General features: G+C 40.8%; 2 protein-coding genes and 1 long non-coding RNA gene across 3 annotated transcripts; 1 reads left to right on the top strand and 2 right to left on the bottom strand.

The window, feature by feature from the left end:
* Positions 1-9236: 9236 nt before the first annotated feature.
* Positions 9237-12610, bottom strand: LOC121769286 (uncharacterized zinc finger CCHC domain-containing protein At4g19190-like). Its single transcript, XM_042166035.1, has 7 exons — positions 12312-12610; positions 11900-11962; positions 11480-11613; positions 11234-11347; positions 10823-11024; positions 10040-10154; positions 9237-9948 (listed from the first exon to the last, which is right to left on the bottom strand). The coding sequence occupies exons 1-7, from the start codon at positions 12522-12524 to the stop codon at positions 9461-9463; spliced, it is 1329 nt and encodes a 442-aa protein (XP_042021969.1). The 5' UTR covers positions 12525-12610; the 3' UTR covers positions 9237-9460.
* Positions 12611-15978: 3368 nt separating this feature from the next.
* On the top strand, positions 15979-20295 carry LOC121769261. Its single transcript, XR_006043526.1, has 2 exons — positions 15979-16143; positions 20007-20295. It is a non-coding gene; the product is annotated as an uncharacterized LOC121769261 (long non-coding RNA).
* Positions 16269-19327, bottom strand: LOC121769260 (ABC transporter G family member 14-like). The gene is made up of 5 exons (XM_042166011.1): positions 19038-19327; positions 18030-18819; positions 17603-17776; positions 17298-17485; positions 16269-17071 (listed from the first exon to the last, which is right to left on the bottom strand). Exons 1-5 carry the CDS (start codon positions 19197-19199, stop codon positions 16427-16429), a joined length of 1959 nt encoding a protein of 652 aa, XP_042021945.1. The 5' UTR covers positions 19200-19327; the 3' UTR covers positions 16269-16426.
* Positions 20296-21377: the final 1082 nt, after the last annotated feature.

Genomic DNA, 21377 nt, shown 5'->3' with positions numbered 1-21377 from the left:
AAGAAAAGGTAGGGCAAGAACCATGGTATGCAGACCTAGCCAACTACCTAGTGACTGGAGAGCTTCCAGAAGTACCGAGTATTACCAAGGCCCAAAGAATGAAGATCAAGAGTGAAGCAAAATACTACTTTTGGGACGACCCATATCTGTGGAGAGTGGGATCCGATCAAGTGATAAGGAGGTGCGTTCCTGACTAGGAGCAAATGGACGTTTTGATCCATTGCCACTCGTTAGCATGTGGAGGATATTTCGGATCCAAAAAGACAGCAAGGAAGATTCTGGATAGCGGCTTTTATTGGCCAACCCTCAACAAGGATGCGTACGAGTTCTGCAGAAGTTGTGAACGATGTCAACTGACCGGTGGGATATCTGCAAAAGATGAGATGCCCCAAGTTCCGGTAATTGTCTGTGAGTTATTCGACATATGGGGAATGGACTTCATGGGTCCTTTTCCTTCATCCTATGGCAATTTGTATATCCTAGTTGCAGTGGATTACGTCTCCAAGTGGGTAGAAGCCAAGGCCACAAGCACGTGTGAAGCAAGGGAGGTGGCCAAGTTCCTCAAAAGTAACATTTTCAGTCGATTCGGAGTACCAAGGGCCATAATATCCGATCAAGGCACCCACTTCTGTAACCGCACCATCGAAGCCTTGATGAAGAAGTACGGTGTGCATCACAGACTATCAAGCCCCTACCACCCGCAAGCGAACGGGCAGGCAGAGATCTCTAACCGAGAGATAAAGAAGATTCTGGAGAAGACCGTAAATCCTTCCAGGAAGGACTGGAGTATGTGGTTAGAGGATGCTCTATGGGCATATAGTACAGCCTACAAAACCCCCATAGGAATGTCCCCGTACCTAATCGTTTTTGGAAAAATATGCCACTTACCAGTGGGAATTGAGCACCGAGCATACTGGGCAGTACAACAAGTGAATATGGATACTACAGCCAGTGAAGAGGAAAGGAAGCTGTAGCTGCAGGAGTTAGAGGAACTCAGATTGGAGTCGTTTGATTCAGCCATGTGGTACAAAGAGCGAACCAAATTGTGGCACGACAGGAATCTGAGGACCAAAGATCTTCATGTTGGGCAGAAAGTACTACTCTTCCAGTCGAGGTTGAAGCTCATGCCTGGAAAACTCAAGTCGAAATGGACAGGGCCTTATGTCATCACCGCACTCCGTTCTAATGGAGCAGTGGAGATTTCAGGGAGTCTTCCTAACTCTGAACCCTTTATTGTGAATGGGCATAGGCTGAAGGTATTTAGGGCCAATAGTGATGTGGTTGTAGTGGATGAAATCCCACTGCAACCACATACTCAAGTTTCATACTGACCGGTAGGATAGGGATTGGAATTCCACTGGGCTAGCTCTTTTCAGCGTAACTTGCATATGCTGGCTAAGTAGAATTCCAATTTTCCTAAGGAAGATGTAAATATGGTACATATTTGGTAGTTAATTAATTTGAACCTTTGCATGCTAGTTAGTTTTAAGAAAAACCAAAAATATTTTTCGGACCTCAAATATTAATTGGGAGTACGTACTGACCATCAGAATACCATTTTGGTGAAACTCCTATTTTATTTAAGTGTCCTTTTTACTTTATTTCTAATCTAGGGAAATATAGGGGGAATCATTAAGGGACGAATTTGAATTTGTGGACTTTCTGCAGCTTTTGCAGGGTGGCAGCGGCTGGAAGGGGCGCGTGAGCAGAGAGAGTGGACACGCCGACCAATCAAGAGTCGGTATTCTCAACCGCCTCTCCCTCGAAACGACGCGATTTGGAACCGCCTATAACCGGTTGCAAACCCACAACTGCCCTATTCCAACCCATAACCAGCCGTCTCCCCAATTTTCACTTCACAATTTCACTCTGCAAATTTTTCTCTCTGCAAAATTTCCACCGTCACTCCACAAACACCAACCCCCACTTTATACCCAGAATTTCACAGATCTAAGCCCTGGGAAGGAAGACATTCGCAACAAAAATCAAACCCACTTCAACCCGCATGGAAGAAAAACCAGAATCACCACCACCGCCGGAAGAACGGCCGCCGAGCCCACAACCGCAACCGCAACCGCAACCATCGGAGCCGGCTCCTCAAGCACCAACAATGGTCTCCTTGGAAGCAATGGCGGCGTTTCTTCGACAGCAGGACCCCAATAGGGATTGGTCGGCGGTGCTGGCCGGTTTGGGTCAAACCGGGGGACAAGAGAGAGTAATCGGAGAAAATCCTTCGGAACCGATTGTGCCATCTACAGCAACAATCCCCACCCCCATTGCGACTTCCTCCGGAATTCCACCAGAAAGAGAAGCTCCATCGACTACCCCACCACCTAAGTCCTCGGAACCCTCAGAAACTCAACAACACAGTGATTCAATGGAGATTGACCCCATTTCAGCTCATTACGATTCCGACTCGGAAGAACGTGAAGTGAGGAAAGGTCAGGAACAGGGGAGCCTACAGGGAGCAGTTGAGTCAGAGAAAATGCTGACGGTGGGAGTCGTTTCCCGAAAAGTGGCGAGGGAGGAGATAGATCTGAACTAATCAGCCAAGAAGCAGGGCCTAATGACCGATGAGGAATTTCAGGCTATTTTAGATGATGTCAATCGGATGGAAGATGACACTGCCGTGGTGGCTGAGGGGCTAGACCTCGCATCACGAGCAGTAGGAGAGAGTGAAGAAGCCGAAGAAGGAAACCGCTCGGAAAGCCAAGCTAGGGAAGAAGAGATTATGCCGGAATCACCCCAGCCAGAAGCAGAGAGGGGTGATACAGCTATTGAAGCACAGGAAACGAAAGCAAAAGAAACAGAAGCAAGACCAGAAGTACCCAACCCAGTGGCACCTCCGGTGACAAAACCGAAGGCCGTCAAGAGGAAGTTGGTGTTGAAGGGCGAACCTAAGGCTAGAGAGCCAAAGCCGCAAAGGGTATCTCAACGATGCTTAGGGAAGTGGGCAGCTAGTAAGGCGAAGCCGAACACAGAGGCAGATCCCGTGGAGATCTTGAGTGAAGAAAAAAGGACCACTCCCACAAAACCTGGGGAGGAGTCTTTACCTGTTACTGACCTAAAAGATACTGCAATGGAAACCGAAGCGGTCTCTCCAACACTGAGTGGCCAAGGTGAAGAGGCTGACGGGATGGCTGAGGGTCTGGACCTCGCATCCAGGTCAGTAGGCCACAAGGAGACCAGTCCTACTGCCCAGGATCAATTTTCAACACAAGCTGAGAAGGAACCCGAAGAAAAGAAAGACGAGGATGATGGAGAAGGAGCTAGATACCGTGAAGAGAGAAAACGGAAGGGGAATGCCCCTATGAAGAAGAAGCCCAGCAATAAGAAGCCACGTACAGTGAACACTGGCATAGTCATTACTGAGTCAGTTCAGCGAGCCCAGGAATACCGGAGGGAACAGAGTGATAGCGAATACGATGTCAGTGAAGAGTCAGAATCGGACAGTGATATTTCCCTAGAGAACGAGGAGTACAGTGAGCAACAGCTTCCGCACAATCATCGGGAGCTAGTACATCCCCCGGTAGAGAGACTGAAGTACCGGCGCTGGACAGTGGACCTTACTGATGATCTGGTGGAGGAGATGAAGCTTTTCGACTCGAAGGAGCTACAAAAAGTTTTCGATAGCAAGGATGAAGGGAGTAAGCAAGTGAAGAGCGGAAAGGTACTTCATATTCCTTCTTTAGATGAGTTGGGTGCCCGCGAGCAGTTTCTCTCTTATTTGCACGCGTTAGGATTCGAATGGTTGTTGGAGAATGGAGATCCGAGTGTCCCGGTTAGATTAGCTAAGGAGTTTTTCACGACCTTTAGGTTTAAGGTCACCACTGATCTAGATGAGGAATGTATCAGTTTTAGGCTGTTTGGCGGAGAGATACGGATGAATCTGATTGAGTGGACCGTGCGTCTGGAATGTGCAGTTTGGAGGAGGCCATAGTGCCTGAGTGGAGAAGTAGGGAGCGGGGAATTCCCCGCAGACATGTGGAATTTGAGCCCCAGACGGCATGGGAGGAGTTAACTCACCCAGCCTCTGGAGAATTTGCATCCACTCTCTCTCGCTCAATCCATTTCAATAACCCAATCCTACGCCTAGTCCAGCTTCACTTGGACTTCAATTTGTTGGGGCAGTCGAACTCCACTGTTAGGACATCGATGATGGAGTTATACCTTCTCTGGTGCGCCAAGCACGGAAGGAAGTTACATCTGGGTTTTTGGACCGCCTACCAATGCCATCTAATTGCCACCCACCCAGCGAGAAACCTCACTCTCTGCCATATCTTGGGAGTGTTCGTCAGAAACAACATCATCATCACGGAGGCCGAAGACTTATCCGACCAGATCATGGTGGATCCTCCTAGTCTCTTTGATACACCTTTGTTCGTCCGAACGAACACCGTTTACATGAGGCAGGGCGTACCACGTTTCTACGCAATGGGAGAAGAAGCTATACCGACTGGGAGATCTGCAGCACATCCGGGAACACAAGATCAAGAGCAGAGACAGGAAAGGCTAGAGAAGGCAGTGGAAGAGTTGGCGGAAGAGAATCGAAGAGTAAGAGTAGAGTTAAGCCGTTTGGCAACTGTGATGGAAGGAATCTTGAAAGAGTTGGGAACCGAGAAGTTGGTCCGTGAATCTGGACCGAGTGGCCATGGAGGTCGAACTAATGAACCACGAGTATCAGAGGAGGTATTAACCGAGACGAAAGAAGCAGAGCAGAAAGAAGAGGCGGAACAAGAGGAAGGAGACGCCGAAGAGTCGGCAAAATATGGGAACAAACAGTCCGAGAATGAGGAGGAGCAACCGGAAGAACCACCTGCACCACAACCTGCCCCGCGAAGGAGCAGGAGGAACAAATGACCACCACCCCACCTGACCAGTTAGTTTTCTTTTTATTTTCAGTTTTTAGTTTTTTGTATTTTAATTGTGTTTTGTTTTTTTTGTAGGTAGTATAATCTGTGTAGTACGTGCGCAAACCCCTTTCATAACACTTAGCCTACGCAATAGTCTAAGTGTGAGAAGTAAAGGGTTTGCTATTTTTGGCGCATGTGTTTGTGTTTTTTCTGTTTTCCTTTCTTATATGCAGGTCAACTCACACTTAGCCTATTTATAGTCTAAGTGTGAGGAGTTTGTTGTATATACATGTTTCGTTTTGTTAGTTTCTGTTTAGATTTTTAAACTCTCCCACTTAGTCTATTATATAGTCTAAGTGTGAGAAGATTGTAGTATAAGTATGTTTTGTTGAGTTTTGGTATTTCTGTGCGTCAACCATACTGGCCATTACCTTTTTCCACTTCACAGCCCCATCTGAGGACAGACATTGTGAAGTGGGAGGGGGAATGCACTGGCCAGTATGACATTTGTACATATGTGTTATCTGTGTTTAAGTGTTTGCGTAGTGTCTAGGTCTAGTTTTTATTTGATTGGGCTTAAAACTCAACTATCTTGAGCTGACGGTGAGGGGAATTGAGGGAGATAAGACATGCTGGAAAATGGAAACCACCCCCCTTAGTATCTCCTAGTCAGTATGGATTATGCGAGTATGAGAGAAAAGCCCACACTTAGAGCCAAAACACAAACGCCCTCTTTAAATGTGAGTTAAAAGCCTAAAGTGGAACCACTTTCCACTAATTCAGAGAAGAAAAGAGTGGCTGCCGCAAGGTGCCTAGGGTGAAGTGACTGCGTGTAGCAACACTGAAGGCAGTAGGACCCCCCCCTAAAAAAATTATTTTCCAATCCTTAGAACCCCACTTTCTAGCCATACACATACCCAGATATAACCCCTATCCCCTGGAATTGTGTGTGCAAGGCATAAGGCAAGAAGACAATTGGCCAGAAGGTGTACAAGAAAGCAGAATCCAACTGGGCAAGAGTGATTGAAGGCCCAAGGAAGAAAATCGACCAGGGAGTCATCCCAGGTCTCAAAAAAAGAAGGAATAAGGGTGGCGAAGCCACAAAGAAAGAAAAAAAAGAGAAAAATACGAAGAAAAATGGTCAGAAAAACTTGACCATAAAAAAGAAAGAGAAGGAATAAGGGTGGCGAAGCCACAAGAAGCTACTGACCAGTTGGAGATCAAAGCCAGAAGCGCCAGGCAAGAGAAGCAACAACCAAGAGCCCAAATGCACACAGTTCCCCCACATCAAATAAAATAGAAGTTTTTGAACCTTAGAGCCTTAGGAACATCCACCCAAAACACTATAAACCAATAGCCCCGTTTCAAGCCTTTAAGCCCTTCAGTAGCTGCACGTGAAATCTAAGTCCGAAGCAATTGTGGTCGAGCAATATGAGAGAATGCAGTCCTAACATTCCCGGTGAAGGTATGAGTGACTGAGTGAACCTAGTGTTTGGCCAAGAGTTTGGGCGATCTTGACGAGCGGATATACTGACTAGGAGAGAAAAGGGGGGCGGCAGAAGTTCAAGGCTGTCTAAGGCCGGATTGCACCTGATCCCGAGGGGAGGGATGGTTGAAAATATAGCTCAATTACTGTGTTAATGTGTCTAAGTGTTTTAGTTTTCTTTTATGTGTTTGTCTTTGTTATGTGTTTTTCTTTGCGTCATAGTTAGAGTCTAGGGTAGGATAGAGTCGGTCAGGGGAGTAACCAGGCTAGAATTCGACTTACTTCTTTTTATTTGTTCTTCACGCTTGAGGACAAGCATGTGGTAAGTGTGAGCAGTTTGATAAGTCGTATTCTAGTCCTTGGTTACTGGTCAGTATAATGTGCATAATTGGTATATATTCTGCAAAACAGTTGCTAACGTGTGCAGGGAAGTGTTCTAGCCAGTAGGCAAAGCTTCGGATACTTCAGGCGAAAAGGGCGTCAGGATGTTGTTATCCTGACCAGTATGCATGCCAAAAAGGCTCGAGATGGAGAAGAAGGATAGCTGGGAAGATCAGCCGCAAGCAAGGGGGCAAAAGAGTCATTTCATGTTCGAAGTCTACCCTAAAAATCAAGGGAGGCCTCCCTATAAAAGGAAGTCACTTGGAGAGAAAATCATGAATTAGTTAGTTAACTCCTACGCTTAGTTAGCAATTTCTCTTCGGTAGATCCCTCCTTCAGCATTATCCTTCGTAATTCTCGTTCCTCGCCACAGCCATGGTCACTTGAAGATCATCAGTTCGCCGGAGTTCCATTCTCTCGTTCCAGTCAGCACGATCGTAGTTAGCAGTTCCATCGCCCGGAGTGGCAAAAACAATCTTTATTTGCTTTCTAGTTAATCTTGTTTGTTTTCTCTACCTTGGATCTTTCGCATTTCCAGTATTTTGCTTATTTTGAAGTCTTGGTTGTGATCCAAACGTTTTCTAAATGCTATGAAGTTGTTTTCCAGCATCGGTTCATGTTTGTTTTCGCTTCTTTCTGCCTAGATAGCTTAGAACTAGCTGTTACGGTAATTTCCAGTGTGGAATCGCATGTTTTAACTTCTGTAGTTAATCTCTCTGAGTTTGCAAGTCTAGATAGCTGTTAGATTTTAGATCTGAATTAGTTAAGTGTGAAAACCCAGTTTACGTGATTTCTGCCACCCTACATGTTGACCAGTAAGCATAATTGCAGTTTCAGTGTTCGATCTTTTGATTCGAAGTTTAATTGTAGATCTGAGCTGTGAAGTTTGTTAATCTGTGTTTCTCGTTCATGAAATCTGAGATTGTTGATCTGAGTTTATTCATGTTGAAGAAGATAACATCCACATCCAAGTTTGAGACTACTTTTACTTTTTAGTTACTTTTGCTTTTATCCTTTACTTTTTCTACCTTTTCAGCTGGTACCCTACAGATCTGTCAGTCTAGTCACCTAACTACCTCTTTTCCTCTGATATTCTGTTTAACCTTTTATAGTAAACTAGTACTTTCCATATACTTCCTGAAAACCATGTTCCCCACTTTCCACGTACACAGCCGCCTGTCCAACATCTTTCCCACCTCCTAGTCAGTAGAGTACCACCTTAAATTTCAGTCTAGATAAGTCTCAACCCAAAGCGTGGTAGCTAACCAAACCTTTCCAGAATATCACCACAATTCCCAAAACGCATTCATCTCTGTGGGATTCGACCCCTACCTTCACTATACTGCCCAGTAGAAGAAGGTTGAGGAATTATTGATACCAGGTTCAGGTTTAGCAGGGACTTCCATACTGATCAGTAGGATACACCCTTTGCTTGAAACGACACCTGCACAAACCTGCTCTATCAATGAAGTACAATACGAAATTACACAAATTAAAACAAAGAAGTTACAATAATAGTAGAACATAAATATATCAAGTCACAAATTAAAAATCAACAAAAAATAGAAATTACATAAGTCGAATAATATAACAACTTCCAAATTAATCATCGAGTTTACACACTTCTCCCTATATATTGTTCCGCTTGTTACAATATTTCCATCCTCAATGCATACAATCCATTCTATCACCGAAGCCTGGAAACCTACGATGATCTGCAACGGATTACTATATTATTTCAAAAAGTTTCTATCATTGTGCATTTCGTTTGATGAATACATTTTGTCGATTATATTAGATAGTATTAACTTTTTATATACGTGAGGTACAAGATGTTTCAACATTATTTTATGTCCTCCATTTTTTAAAAATAACAACTATTTCCATTTTGAGTCGTTCCTTAAAAATAGAAAATTTAGAATCTTTCTATTTTAGGACATGGACCCCACAATCCACTAACTCTATTTTCACTACTTTTTCTCTTCATCTCTCTTACTTTACTCTTTTTTCTTTTCTCCTCTCTTACTTTACCAATTGACACAAAAAGTTGCATCGCTGTTTCATGTTCTGTACGTCACACTTATGCAAAAAATTAACATTGTCCAAATATATACTCCCTCTGTTACTTGTTAATAGAGACATTTCTTTTCGCCACGGAGTTTAAAAATAGTGTGTTAAATTGATGGTGAAAAAAGTAGGAGAGAGTAAAGTAGGAGAGATGAAGAGAGAATAAAGTAAAAAGGAGAATTATTTTTTGCCAAAAGTAGAAACGACTCAATTAACTTGGAATTTTCCAAAATAGAAAAATGACTCTATTAACATGGAACAGATAAATATGACTGAATGTATTAAAATGCAATGCAAATAAATTTTTTTCTATTATTTATACAAACTTCAAACTTCTTTTTTTAGCAATGAAACAGTGATAGAGTTTATTCCCGTTAAAAAATCATAAAATTAGAAACTGGATATGAAGTACCACAGGAGTTTACTAAGTCCGTATTAAAACAGGTGCATATCAATTGCAGTTTATTTTATAGAAGTCCAAAATTGTAATACCAGTTGAAATGGATTCCAATGAAATATATGCGGGTAAATAAAGCTAATGCCTCTCTGTTCAGACTACACAATCTCAACATTTTTCAATTGCTTTACTTCTGCAGCATCTGTTGACACATCCATTTCACCGCTATATTCAGCGTAGGAAATTTGGCCAATCTGATTCAGAAACGGAATGGTGTCAGCGTTGATGCCGATGACTATGCCGACTGTGCCGATGGTGATGGCGTCTACGTCCCCGATCATCAGAGTCAGATGCCTCGGAGGAGCTTGAATGCCGATGCTTGTGTCTGGTTCCCCTTCTCCGACGCCTATTGCTATCTGAGCTTTCGGATGGACTTGACTCGGATTGCTCTAGCTTCTTCTTCTTCCTCTCATGTCTTTTCTTTACTCTTCCCCTCCTCTCGTCGACAAATGATGATGTCCTCCCTTCACCATCCCGTATTTCTTCCTCCTCCTTCCTCTTATGACTTCTCTTTACTTTTTCCCTCCTCTCATCTCCAGATGATGATTCACTACCTTCATTGTGTCTTGTTTTTTCATCTGGTGAAGGAGACTGTCTAGTGTTCGTATTCTTGCTCTTGTCTGACTTCTTTTTCTTCTTCTTCTTAGTCTTGGTTGTAGAGAAGTTGGTTAGCAACTCTGGTATGTTGACTTCACTTAGAAATCCTGGAAATAAAGAAAAAGAGAAGATTACACTTTCAGAATCTCAAGACTGACGACACATTGACTTTTATGCTGCAAGGCGTATAGCTTTCACCTCCGTACTCATCAAATATGTCCTCGGAAACTATCTGCTGATTGGGATCATCGGGATTGAAACCTCCACGAGGAGGGCTCATTCCGGGCTGCTGCTTCAGCTCCCATTTTAAAGGCTGCAAGAGAGAGAAGAAAGTAATGATAAAATATACATCTCGTTTGAATAAACACAGCATTTGCATTAACATGATTTGAGATTTTCCAGTGTCCAAAATTGTTATTCAGCATCATTTGTATCTAATTGGGATGCCTTGGTCTGCATTCTCTTCCGTCTAATATGCATGAACAATTTTCTCGCCCCAACACATCTATCCGCTCCCATTACTATCTAACCCCACCCACCCTACCCTACCCTAAGGAAAAAGAAGTTCTCATTCTTAGTTCTGTATAATTCTGTACCTTTTTCCCCTAGCTTCTGTTGGTACTAGTGATTCATCAACAATGAAAAACATGTGCCATAAAATTTTATGTAATGGACTGCGTCAGTATTTTTTAAGCTTCACAGAATCCTCAAGCATATTCTATGTCCAAATCAGTAGCTGTATCCTCACATCCCCAAGACAAATTGTCTTTGTTCCATCTCCTTCACATTATTCCCATGTTCTATCTAATATTTGAAATGACAATTCGACATTTATTTATCGCATGGATATGAAAGATCAAATGTCACTATTGCAGCACTATATATCAAGCTATAGCAGAGAATGGTTCTCATCAGCAGCTAACTGAGTTCAATTCTTATACAGTACACAGCTACAAGATACATGGTATATTCGATAATTACCTCACCAGCATCAGTTTGAGCCAGAATGGCTGTTAAAGGGTCATCCCGTTTTAATCTACTTTCCTCATTAGGCATTATTGCATCCTTTAATGGACATTCACGATCACCACTTTGATGGCCATAGTTCCCACATCTAAGACATTTCACATTGCGAATTTCAACTCCAAATGGTTTTGCCCGGCCAGCTACCCCAGTATCTAACCTGAAAAGAGAGAAAAGGTACTCAAGTCATCCTGTATATCCTCAGAAGTCAGAACCTCATGTCATTCCCAGCCATAGCCCAAAGCTTAGAAAGAAAAGAAAAAGTCACCTCCGAAAAATACCTCGAGAAATAAGCAAAACTTTGAAACTGGTTAATAACAAAACATGTCTGCCACACAATCTTTAAAGAAGAAGAATATTCACACGTACTTTGGAGCATTTTTGAGGACCTCAAATTGTTCTTCAGTAGGTAATTTACGACCAAAAACATCTTTTGGCACTGGTTTCTTTTTCTCCCCTGCAGAAGGTTCATTTTCCATCTTCCTATAAAAGTAACAGACAACATAATGGTTAATAAAAGAAACAGAACACAGCCCACCTTCCCTATAAGAAAAATAATAAACCTCATAGATCAGCATAAAATATAAAACAAATTGATCAAGTAAAGACTATTACATGGAAGACGAGGCCTCTTCAAGAGATTGCTCTAGCTTCCTTTTCTCATCAGCAATCTCAGCAGCTTTAGCACTTTCCGCATTGTAACCAGGAGGTTTTACATATAAAAAGCTTACAGCTTGCATCATTTCCAACTGATTGTAACAAGGGTACAAGAAAAATGAAAATCCAAGCAATTAACTCAAGAATTTGCTTCTATATATGAAAAGAAGACTAAATGCACTCTTGCATAAAAGCAATGCAACGTGTAAAGTGGCAACTGGCAAGTCAGATCATATAACGATAATCTAATTATCTGCATTGTTCTTTAAACTAGATGTATGTGTGTCTGTTCATTTGCCAAAACTTCCATAACTCATTTTCCCTTTCAAAAGTCGTGGTTATAGGAAATCATTTCCATCCTACACTTCTAAGCATTACCTTTTCTTTCTCCTTATGTGAAAGAAGCGCAGTCTGCCGAAGAAAATCCTGCTGTTGTGCATACTGGAAACAGGAAAGAAAGAACAATCAGCAAAAATCTTAGAAACAAAAAGCATAATATATCAGCATTATACATCTTAAGTATCAAAATCTGAAAAGGAAAAAAAAGAAATAAGAAACGGAGCTGACTGAATGAAGAACACATACAATAGCTGCAAAATCCAAAAACTAGTGAGCAGAACAAACCGATAATCCATTGGAGCTGAATAACTAAATGGAAATACAATCAAATAGAGCATAACAACACTCACCACTTCCAATTCCATTATTTCCCAATTCTAGAGAAAAAAGACCTAATTTTCAACAACAAGACATTCGATGCAGAGAATGAATCAGGGGAAGTAGTGCGCACCTCGCGCGCGACCTCCTCGGCGCGGCGCTGATTCTGCGAGTGAGTTTGCTCGGCGATCCATTTGCGGCGCTGGTTAGGGTAGGAGAGCGGGTGCCACGGCTTCTGGTTGAGGAAGGAATGGGACCACGCCGTTCCGGCCTTGGTCTTGTAGTCGACTTCGCCGTCTTTGTCCTTCTTGCTTGATCGGAACCCTCCGCCACCCCCGTCCTCCATAATTGGGGATTAGGTTAGTGCCGAACTCACGGTTGCCGGACTTCTGCGCGTTTGTTTGCTATTTCTACTTCTCTTTCACCGCCGCTATCAAAATTGTTTTCTAACTAAAATTCATTTTTTATTAATATTAATTTAAAAAATATTTCACAATCTTGAAATAAAACAATTCGTTCCGCTCGCTACTAGTAAAATTTTAAAAAACAAGGTTAAAATCTTAAATTAATCGTATATTTTAAAAAAATAAACTTTATTCTAAATGTTTCCCAAATTAGAGCTTTAAGAAGAATTATAGAATTTACCTTGGGAAGAAGGTGCCTAATTAACGAACTTGAACTCGGCTCGACTCGACTCATGCGGTACTTAAAAATATCGTATTCAATTTTGATTTCAAAGTTAAAAATATGCTATATTTTGTATATGTATGATGTCCAACTTTTTAAAAATCTAATGAAAAATTTGGAAAATATTTAGATGCACTCTTAATTCAAGAGCATGTTAAAAAAAATGCAAAATATGCTCTTAAAAGACTCGCTTTAGTCTCGATTGAAATGAAGGTTTGCTTACAAGCTCACAAACATATTTATAAATAGATAAATTTGAATATGGTTGTGAGTCCAACAAATTGAGCACCTTCAAGATCGAAGTATACAACCTACATAGCCCAACGAGTATTCTAAGTATGTTGGGGATTTTAAGCATGATCTTCTGAAGATCACATTAGTATGATATTCCACATTATTAGTACGATATTGTCACGTAATATTTTATTGATCTTAGGTACTTTTCATATACTGATAAAGTTTGATAGTATATATATATATAGGGTAGTGATCAAGATATAACTAATCTTAAGTGTATAACTAGAGAACAAATCTCAGCCACACATCTTAATGGAACAAATTAATCCTATGGCTTAGCTATTTTTACATGTTTTAAATAAAAAGTAATTAACAAGGGCATTTTTGGAACTATATTCAACTCCAACGTCTCCTTCAAATTTCCAACTCCAATTTCAGGAAAAATGGGGCTTCTATTCACACTTCTTTTCCTCTCCCATCTCTTCCTCCTCTCCCCAGCCTCCGTCGCCGAGCTCAAACATGGGAGGTGTCTGACCAACTGCTGCAGAGGTTAATGACGGCATACCTCTCTCGCTGTCACCAGCGAAAAGGCGGTAGACGCCGGTGCACAATTTGTTCTGAAATCCAGAGGTGATCAAACAAGTTTGTTCTCAATATTTTGCATTATCAGAGAATGATTAAGATTGTGGATTTGGTGATAGTTAAATTAAAATAAAATAATTGTAGGATCGTGGATACACTGCGGGTACCACTTGTCGACGTCGATCGTAGCTCCGACGTTGCTGAGCCTTCCATTTGCATTTGGTTCATTGGGATGGACGGCTGGGATTTTATGCCTGCTCATCGGAGCGATGGTAACATTCGACGGGATCGGGGCGCCGGCCGTCGGAGTTTTAATACGGGATCAGACCATATATATAAGTACACGATACTCTGTGACTGTTAAACTCTTGAGTATGGTTTGGAGTTTTAGTAGATCTGGATTCATCTCGTCATTCATCAGCTTAATCATTGATTAGTTGATTAATGTCTGCATGTCATTCTCTTCATATTTACCCAAGTTCATATTCTATGCCTTTCTTTTTCACACGCAATGATTCTTTTTTGGGAAACTTGAACGAATCTAATATTTTTCCGGAAAAAACTAATATTTGTTTACAAAACACGTCACTCTTAACATGATTTTACTTCACTCTTGTTAACGAAACACATCACTCTTAGCATGATTTTACTTCGCTCTTGTTTACAAAACACATCACTCTTAGCATGATTTTACTTCACTGTTGTTAACAAAACACATCACTCTTAGCATGATTTTACTTCACTCTTGTTTACAAAACACATCACTCTTAGCATGATTTTACTTCACTCTTGTTAACAAAACACATCACTCTTAGCATGATTTTACTTCACTCTTGCTTACAAAACACATAACTCTTAGCATGATTTTACTTCACTCTTGCTTACAAAACACATCACTCTTAGCATGATTTTACTTCACTCTTGCTTACAAAACACATCACTCTTAGCATGATTTTACTTCACTCTTATTTACAAAGCACATCACTCTTATTATGATTTTACTTTACTCTTGCTTACAAAACACATCACTCTTAGCATGATTTTACTTCACTCTTGCTTACAAAACACATCACTCTTAGCATGATTTTACTTCACTGTTGTTAACAAAACACATCACTCTTAGCATGATTTTACTTCACTCTTGTTTACAAAACACATCACTCTTAGCATGATTTTAGTTCACTCTTGTTAACAAAACACATCACTACTAGCATGATTTTACTTCACCGTTGTTAACAACACACATCACTATAAGTATGATTTTAATTCATTATGGGGTTTAACTTTAAGTAATAATTGTAAGTAATTTAAATGAAGAATTATGAATTCTCTGTTGTGTTGGAATGTCACTGTCCCACTCACCAGCTTCTTCTACACATCTTATTTTTTAGAGAAAGAGAGCAACTACATACCTAATGAAAAGATTAAACATTGCAACTACATCTACAATTCCCATCAGGATTTAAATGAAACAAGCAAAAAACAATGTTCATTAATCAAAACACAAGCTAGCTAGGCAGATCAATTAGAGTCCTCGTTTGATCATATCTAAAAACCTCTGATCAGACTCTTGCCTCTGCAATCTCATATCCTGGTTGAACTTGTTGATAAACGCTTCCGACTTCCACTTGTTTGTTGAAAGCCTCCACATCCATCGATAGGATCCCCTCCTCATCCTCCATCGCCCTCACCGCCACCTCCATGTACTCCACGAACACCACCCTGTTGAAGTGATGCTCCGCGTACATCGGCCACGCCGCCATCTGCTCCACAAACTTCACCACCATCCCCCTCCCCCATCCGCTCCACGAACCCCGCCGGCAGCAGCTCCTCCAAATCCGGCTCCGGCGGCTTCAGATACCGCCTGCTCCTCCGTCGGCGACGACCTCACCACCCATAAAAACCTCTCTCGCTCCTCTACACCCCCACCGCCACCTCCCTCAACGAGAAGAAGAGAGTAGAGAAGAGAAGAAAATAGAAGAGCGGGAGAAATGATTTTCAGAAATGAGCGACTAATTAGAGTTTAACCCTAATTTTATTTGTGCAATGACCATTATACCCCCGCCTTGTTATTATGAAGTAAATTAGTGATAGGGGAACTAATTTCTCCTTTAAATTCAAAAATTACATGTATTAATAATAGCCCTTGATTTTCTTGATCTTGCGGCTATGATTTGTTCTCTAGTTAATGCTTGTAACTTGTGTTATTTTTTTAATATGGGATATTGTTTAACCCACAAAGTCAGATATCAACTTATAAATTAATTCGCTGAATTAAACTAAAAATATGTGGATAAGTTGTGGTTTTTAAGAGGAAAAAGTAGCATGACGATGAATTGATTTGTTGGGAAAGCAACAATGATATCGTGGTGTCTCTCTCCAGGAAGCTAATGCAGAACAGTTTTATTGATTCAAATGCCTAAAACATGCTTCTGATCAGCAAAAATGCAATTGTGGAGGTTTGTCTTCTCGTTTATTGCTTAACTTTCATCTCGATTGTGCTTCCGTGTTCACATTCCATATCTTCTCTGTGAATGAATGCTATAATTTGCGCTAGAAACAAAAATACTCAAAAAACCCGTCATAATTCGGCAATCGAACAGCACAAGGGGCTACATTAATTTTTCAAGTTATATATATATATTCGCATCGCCCACACCAAAATTATTTTCACGGTTATAAGAAAAAATTGAAACCGTCGAAGCTCCTTTTCAGGCAGTTAGGTCTGCCTCCGAGAACGCTTCAATGCACCCTGTGCACAGCGATATATGCAAGTAATCGGTAAAATATTAGCATCAGAACCATGACGGATATGTCCATCCATAAATGGCTTAAACCTACTGCTTTAATGGCAGGATGATCTGAAACTCGGCAGTAGACCCCCTTTGAGCATTCGTAGTAGTCGTTCTCGTTGTAGTGAACGCCTAGGAGAAGCTTGTAGGAGTAATAGCTGAAGCTTAGATACTTTAGCCATTCTATGAATGGGGGGATTTGCTTCACGTAGTAGCGTCCGGCGATTAGGAACACTAGGGTTGTTACTGAGGCTAGAGTCGCGGCTTGCTTGACGTCCATTAGTATGGCCCCGAAGGCCAGGCCAAGGCTCTGCGCCACGAGGACGCTCAAGAGGACAACCAGTAGGGAGAGGATGAAGGTGGATGGGTCTGGTTTGAGGCCACCCATCCAGTAGAAGATGAGTGTGAAGGCTGTTGGGAGGGCAAGTTCCATTGGCAGATCCCCCACTGTTCTAGCTAGAAAGTAGGCGGAGAAGCGGTACATACCGGATGACCTTTCCTTGATCAGCATCCTTCTTTCTTGAGGGAACGTGAAAACAGCGTTGTAGAGGGGGTAGAAGCCCCAAAATACTGAGAAAAAGAATAGCATAGCGATCTGCACATTGCAAGATACTCTCTTATTAGCCCGACAATTGTAAATGTTCTAGTTACATGAATGCATAAGACCTTTACTTGAGTTGTTAGTTATGGTTTATGGAGCTTAGTGAATGCTGATCTAAGTTTTGGTGTCCAAAACTGCCACAATTTTTTAGGATGCTTGCTTGTATGATGTATGTATATGAGGATTTATCTATCATGATATTTTTTGTGGGAATGCTTACACGGTCATCAATGTGAGCCGATGGAGTCTGCCACCATAAAAGCCCTCCAAGTATTGCCATACTCACGACTTGGAATATTCTTAACTTGTTGAAGGCTTCAAATCTCCGCTCCCTTAGTCCCCTTATGAGGAGGATCTTAAATTGATTCCACCAAGTTGTACACCATTTCTCAGAATTCCCTCGATTCCCTACGTCATACATAAAGTGTACTAAGTGACATTACTTCAAGCATATTGTATTAATATTACAAATGACAGTACGTAACAAGCTCCCAAAATGTTAAGGAGATGACTGGAGATAGTTACTTGTAAATGCCTCTTTGTTATTGTAGCTGCTAATTTCTGAACTACATAGCTCGCTTTTCAGCCTTGTAGAGATGTTCTTGTCGTAAGAAGTTGCAAGAAATTCCCTCACAGATCTTGGATCTTGTTGTGGGTTGTCACTGTCCTCAGCATCATGTTGGGCATCAGGTCCAATTCCTGAAAGAAGATATCATGTTTAGAGAGAATTTCCTGTTAAACTCCACTATTAAAAGATATTAGAAAAACGTCTGTGGAATATTGTGAGGGTGGGGCGTCTTATCCCACTATGGTTTTAATATTGAGAAACACACTAAGTGCACTAAGTGATATTCTATCTTTTGGTGAGACAGGACAATGAAGTGAAATGTTTGAACTTTTAGCATCTTTTACTGCTAAACTGTATAAAGTACAACGTCGAAATCTTAATTACCGTTAGCAAGATCAAGCAAGAGATCAGCAGGATTGACTGTGATGGATGTTGAGAACCCAATGGAAGAGAAATACTCCAAGGCAACTGATGTGAGGCCATAGTAAATCGGAGTACCATCAGAGAGCAAAACTACTTTGTCGAACATGTAGTAGAGCCGGCTAGAGGGCTGATGAATAGTGGTTATGACAGTTCGACCTCCACTAGCTAACCCTTTGAGTGTCTTTATGATGCGGTGAGCTGCTGTCGAATCAAGCCCTGAAGTTGGCTCATCTAACAACAGTAAACTCGGGTTAATCAACATTTCTTGACCTATGCTCACCCTCTTCTTCTCTCCACCTGATATTCCTCTGAAAAGTGGCCCCCCTATCATGCTGTTCCGACACTTGGTTAACCCAAGCTCTGCTATAACATGCTCCACGTGCTCTACTTTCTCTTCTCTGGTCAGGCTTTTGGGTAGCCTCAGCAGTGCAGTAAACAGAAGAGTTTCAAAGACATTGAGATGTTGATATAGAACATCGTCCTGTGCAACAAATCCTGTCCGACGTTTGATTGAGCCTGACAGTGGCTGACTGTTGTAAGTGATCTTCCCTGACAAGCTTCCGGAAAGGCGGCCTCCGAGGGCTGTGAGGAGGGTGGTTTTGCCACTTCCTGAGGGGCCGAGCATTGCCAGTAGCTCCCCTGGACTAACCATGCCTGTTACTCCGTTGAGTATTGTTTTCTCTTTAGTGGTAGATGTTCCTCCACAGCTTCCTTTCCTTTCACAGTTGACCTTGTAAACAACTTCTTCAAACTGAAAGGCAAGCAGAATATTCAGAATGATTATATGTTGCAGTGCATCGTACTAGAAACTATATGGCTCCTTAATGTGGAGAAGCTCTATTGATCATGATACTTATTTTGTATGCTCAATTAGTCCCTTGTGAGTAACAAATGCATTAATCGTCAATATGTGGGTTTTCAGCTGTAGCGCTTGTGTGTGTGTGCGTGCGTGAGAGTGAGAGAGAGAACCTTTATAGTTATGGGGTATAAAGTCCGTTGTAAGAACTGTGAGTTCTTCTGCATGGGGTAAGCAAGATAAGCTGTGGTAGAGGCTTCCATCCTAGTTGGAGGATCTGTGGCCGATTCTGGGCACTCATTTTCTGGTTTTGGAGCCACAGAAGAGAGGGGCATGGCCGAATACAGTTGATGCTGGTGGTCTCTAGGTTGAAGGAAGAAGTTAAAGAGTTGCTTTTAATTTCGATATCCAAAATGAACTTGTTGCTACATATATATAGGCGGGCACTTGGAAACAAGGATCACAACATGCTAAAGTGCCCCACAGTGTAAACCAGGACCCTCTAGTTGACCCCACCTTCTTTTTGTAATAAAAACTTATACTAGTCTTATTCGGTTATTTATACTCATCTCTCTCTTTCTGATCATCTGATGCTTGCTTCTTATAGCCTTTATTTTGGATTATGTTTAGTATGACCTATTCTGCTTGGAAGATAACTCCTAATGCAACCTACAAACTGAACCAGCAAATGATCACTGGACTACTGTGCATTTTTTACAAGCCTGTTGTGCTATTTTGATTAAATCATTACTCAGCTGACATTAATAATATAAAATGTGAAAAACACAGGAACATTGGGGGCATTTTAAGCAATTCTTACATTTGTATTTGAGCCTTGTACTACAGCATTTTACCTAAGAGACACAGTGCTCCCACCTTTCACTATATTTAGTTTTGATTTTATTTGTTTATAGATCTATCTGCAAATGAATTCTTGCACTGTAATGCCAAATCTTATCCTGCAGCACCACTTTACTGATTTAGTTTCTCGTTGCTGATAAATACTGTATTCAATTTGTATATGCCACTGGAATAGTGCAATTTGCATAAGATGTGCCTAATTATTAATCTTTTCATCTCTTCAACATCATTTGGCTATAAAAAATTCTAGCCGCTGGTAACTTAAGTTGCTGTTATGGCAGGAATTTATTTATGAAAACTAAGAGAACAAATTGCACAGTAGGTGGCGAAAGAAATTACCCATTCTCCTTTATCCATAACTTGAACGGTAATTATGTCGTCTGCATCTCATTTTTTAGTGTTCTTTTCTTATAATTGCTAGTATGTTTATTCAATTGTTAACTTTTATGCAAATATATGGAATGTAGGTTTACTTTGTCATCTATATATTAAAATTTAATCTTGTAAAATGTTGTGAAAAAGAAGCATGAATTTCTAGACATGAAGAATCTGTTTGTATATTTTGTGATATGTGACTTGTGGTCCGTGATCTAAGTACCTATTGATGTGACTCTTATCTCCCATACTAGCAAAATCAATTGCATGTTCACAATTAACAGTCAAAACAAACTTTAAAATCTAAGTAATCTGCATTAGGTCTTGTATCATTTGAAAGTTGATTCAGATATCCATATCTTCAGTGGGAGTATTGATTCCCTTTGTCAGACATTGAATGCCAGTCCTCCGCTAAAAAGAAGAAACCCATAATATTATGACAGAACATTTGTACGAGATTAAGAAATTGAAAAAGTTGAAAGTAATTGTTCTTTTCCTTATAAAGCTAACTGATTCTCATGTCTCTTTCGTTATTCTTTTTCCTGGACCCTGGTAACTCCTCAACTATAGTTTTCAATAATTTATAATCAAAACATACTTAAACTTCCATTTTTGAACATTTCTCCGGCAATATTCGTCATAAAAGGTGAAGTAAAACAAGATAAATGAAGGTTAATCCTCATACTCAAGTGGATGTTTAAAGAGAAATGATTAAAGGAAGCAACATATCAATCTGATTCGAAAATTCTTGCGTGTAGAAATTATGTATATTTTTACAGAGCACTAAGATCGTAGGAACAGGGCCGTGTCATGGTGGAGCCAATCTTTTATTCTTTTTCTTGTGTGCATTGTTTTGGTAAGGTGGCTAGAGTCTAGACTCTTTTAAAAACATTACTTACACTGGGATGCACATTATGCATATATGATGATATGCATAATCACAACTTTTGTTGTAACTAAGTTGGTTTCTGTCTTTTTGCTAATCCTTGTAGTACCAACTTGTTATTATATGCATTTCTGAGCCACTTTTCTTCTATTTCACACATTCTTTCCGGCTCCTGAGAATTCAGAGTTACTCTACAATAAACAATATGTGCAGCGTAACAATAGTAGAAAACGAATAAATGAATTATGAGATATTTGACATATATTAGTATCTATGCTCAGACAGATCATAAATTTGAAATCCACAATATGTTAGGTATTCACTGCATTTGTTCTTTTCATAACTGAATCAACTATCCAAAACGAACCTTGAACACCCTCATGTCTAAGTT

Source organism: Salvia splendens, chromosome 15 (genome assembly GCF_004379255.2).
Source record: "Salvia splendens isolate huo1 chromosome 15, SspV2, whole genome shotgun sequence".
Lineage (NCBI taxonomy): Eukaryota > Viridiplantae > Streptophyta > Magnoliopsida > Lamiales > Lamiaceae > Salvia > Salvia splendens.
Note: the sequence above shows the minus strand (reverse complement) of the source record. Positions and strands in the feature narration are given on the sequence as shown.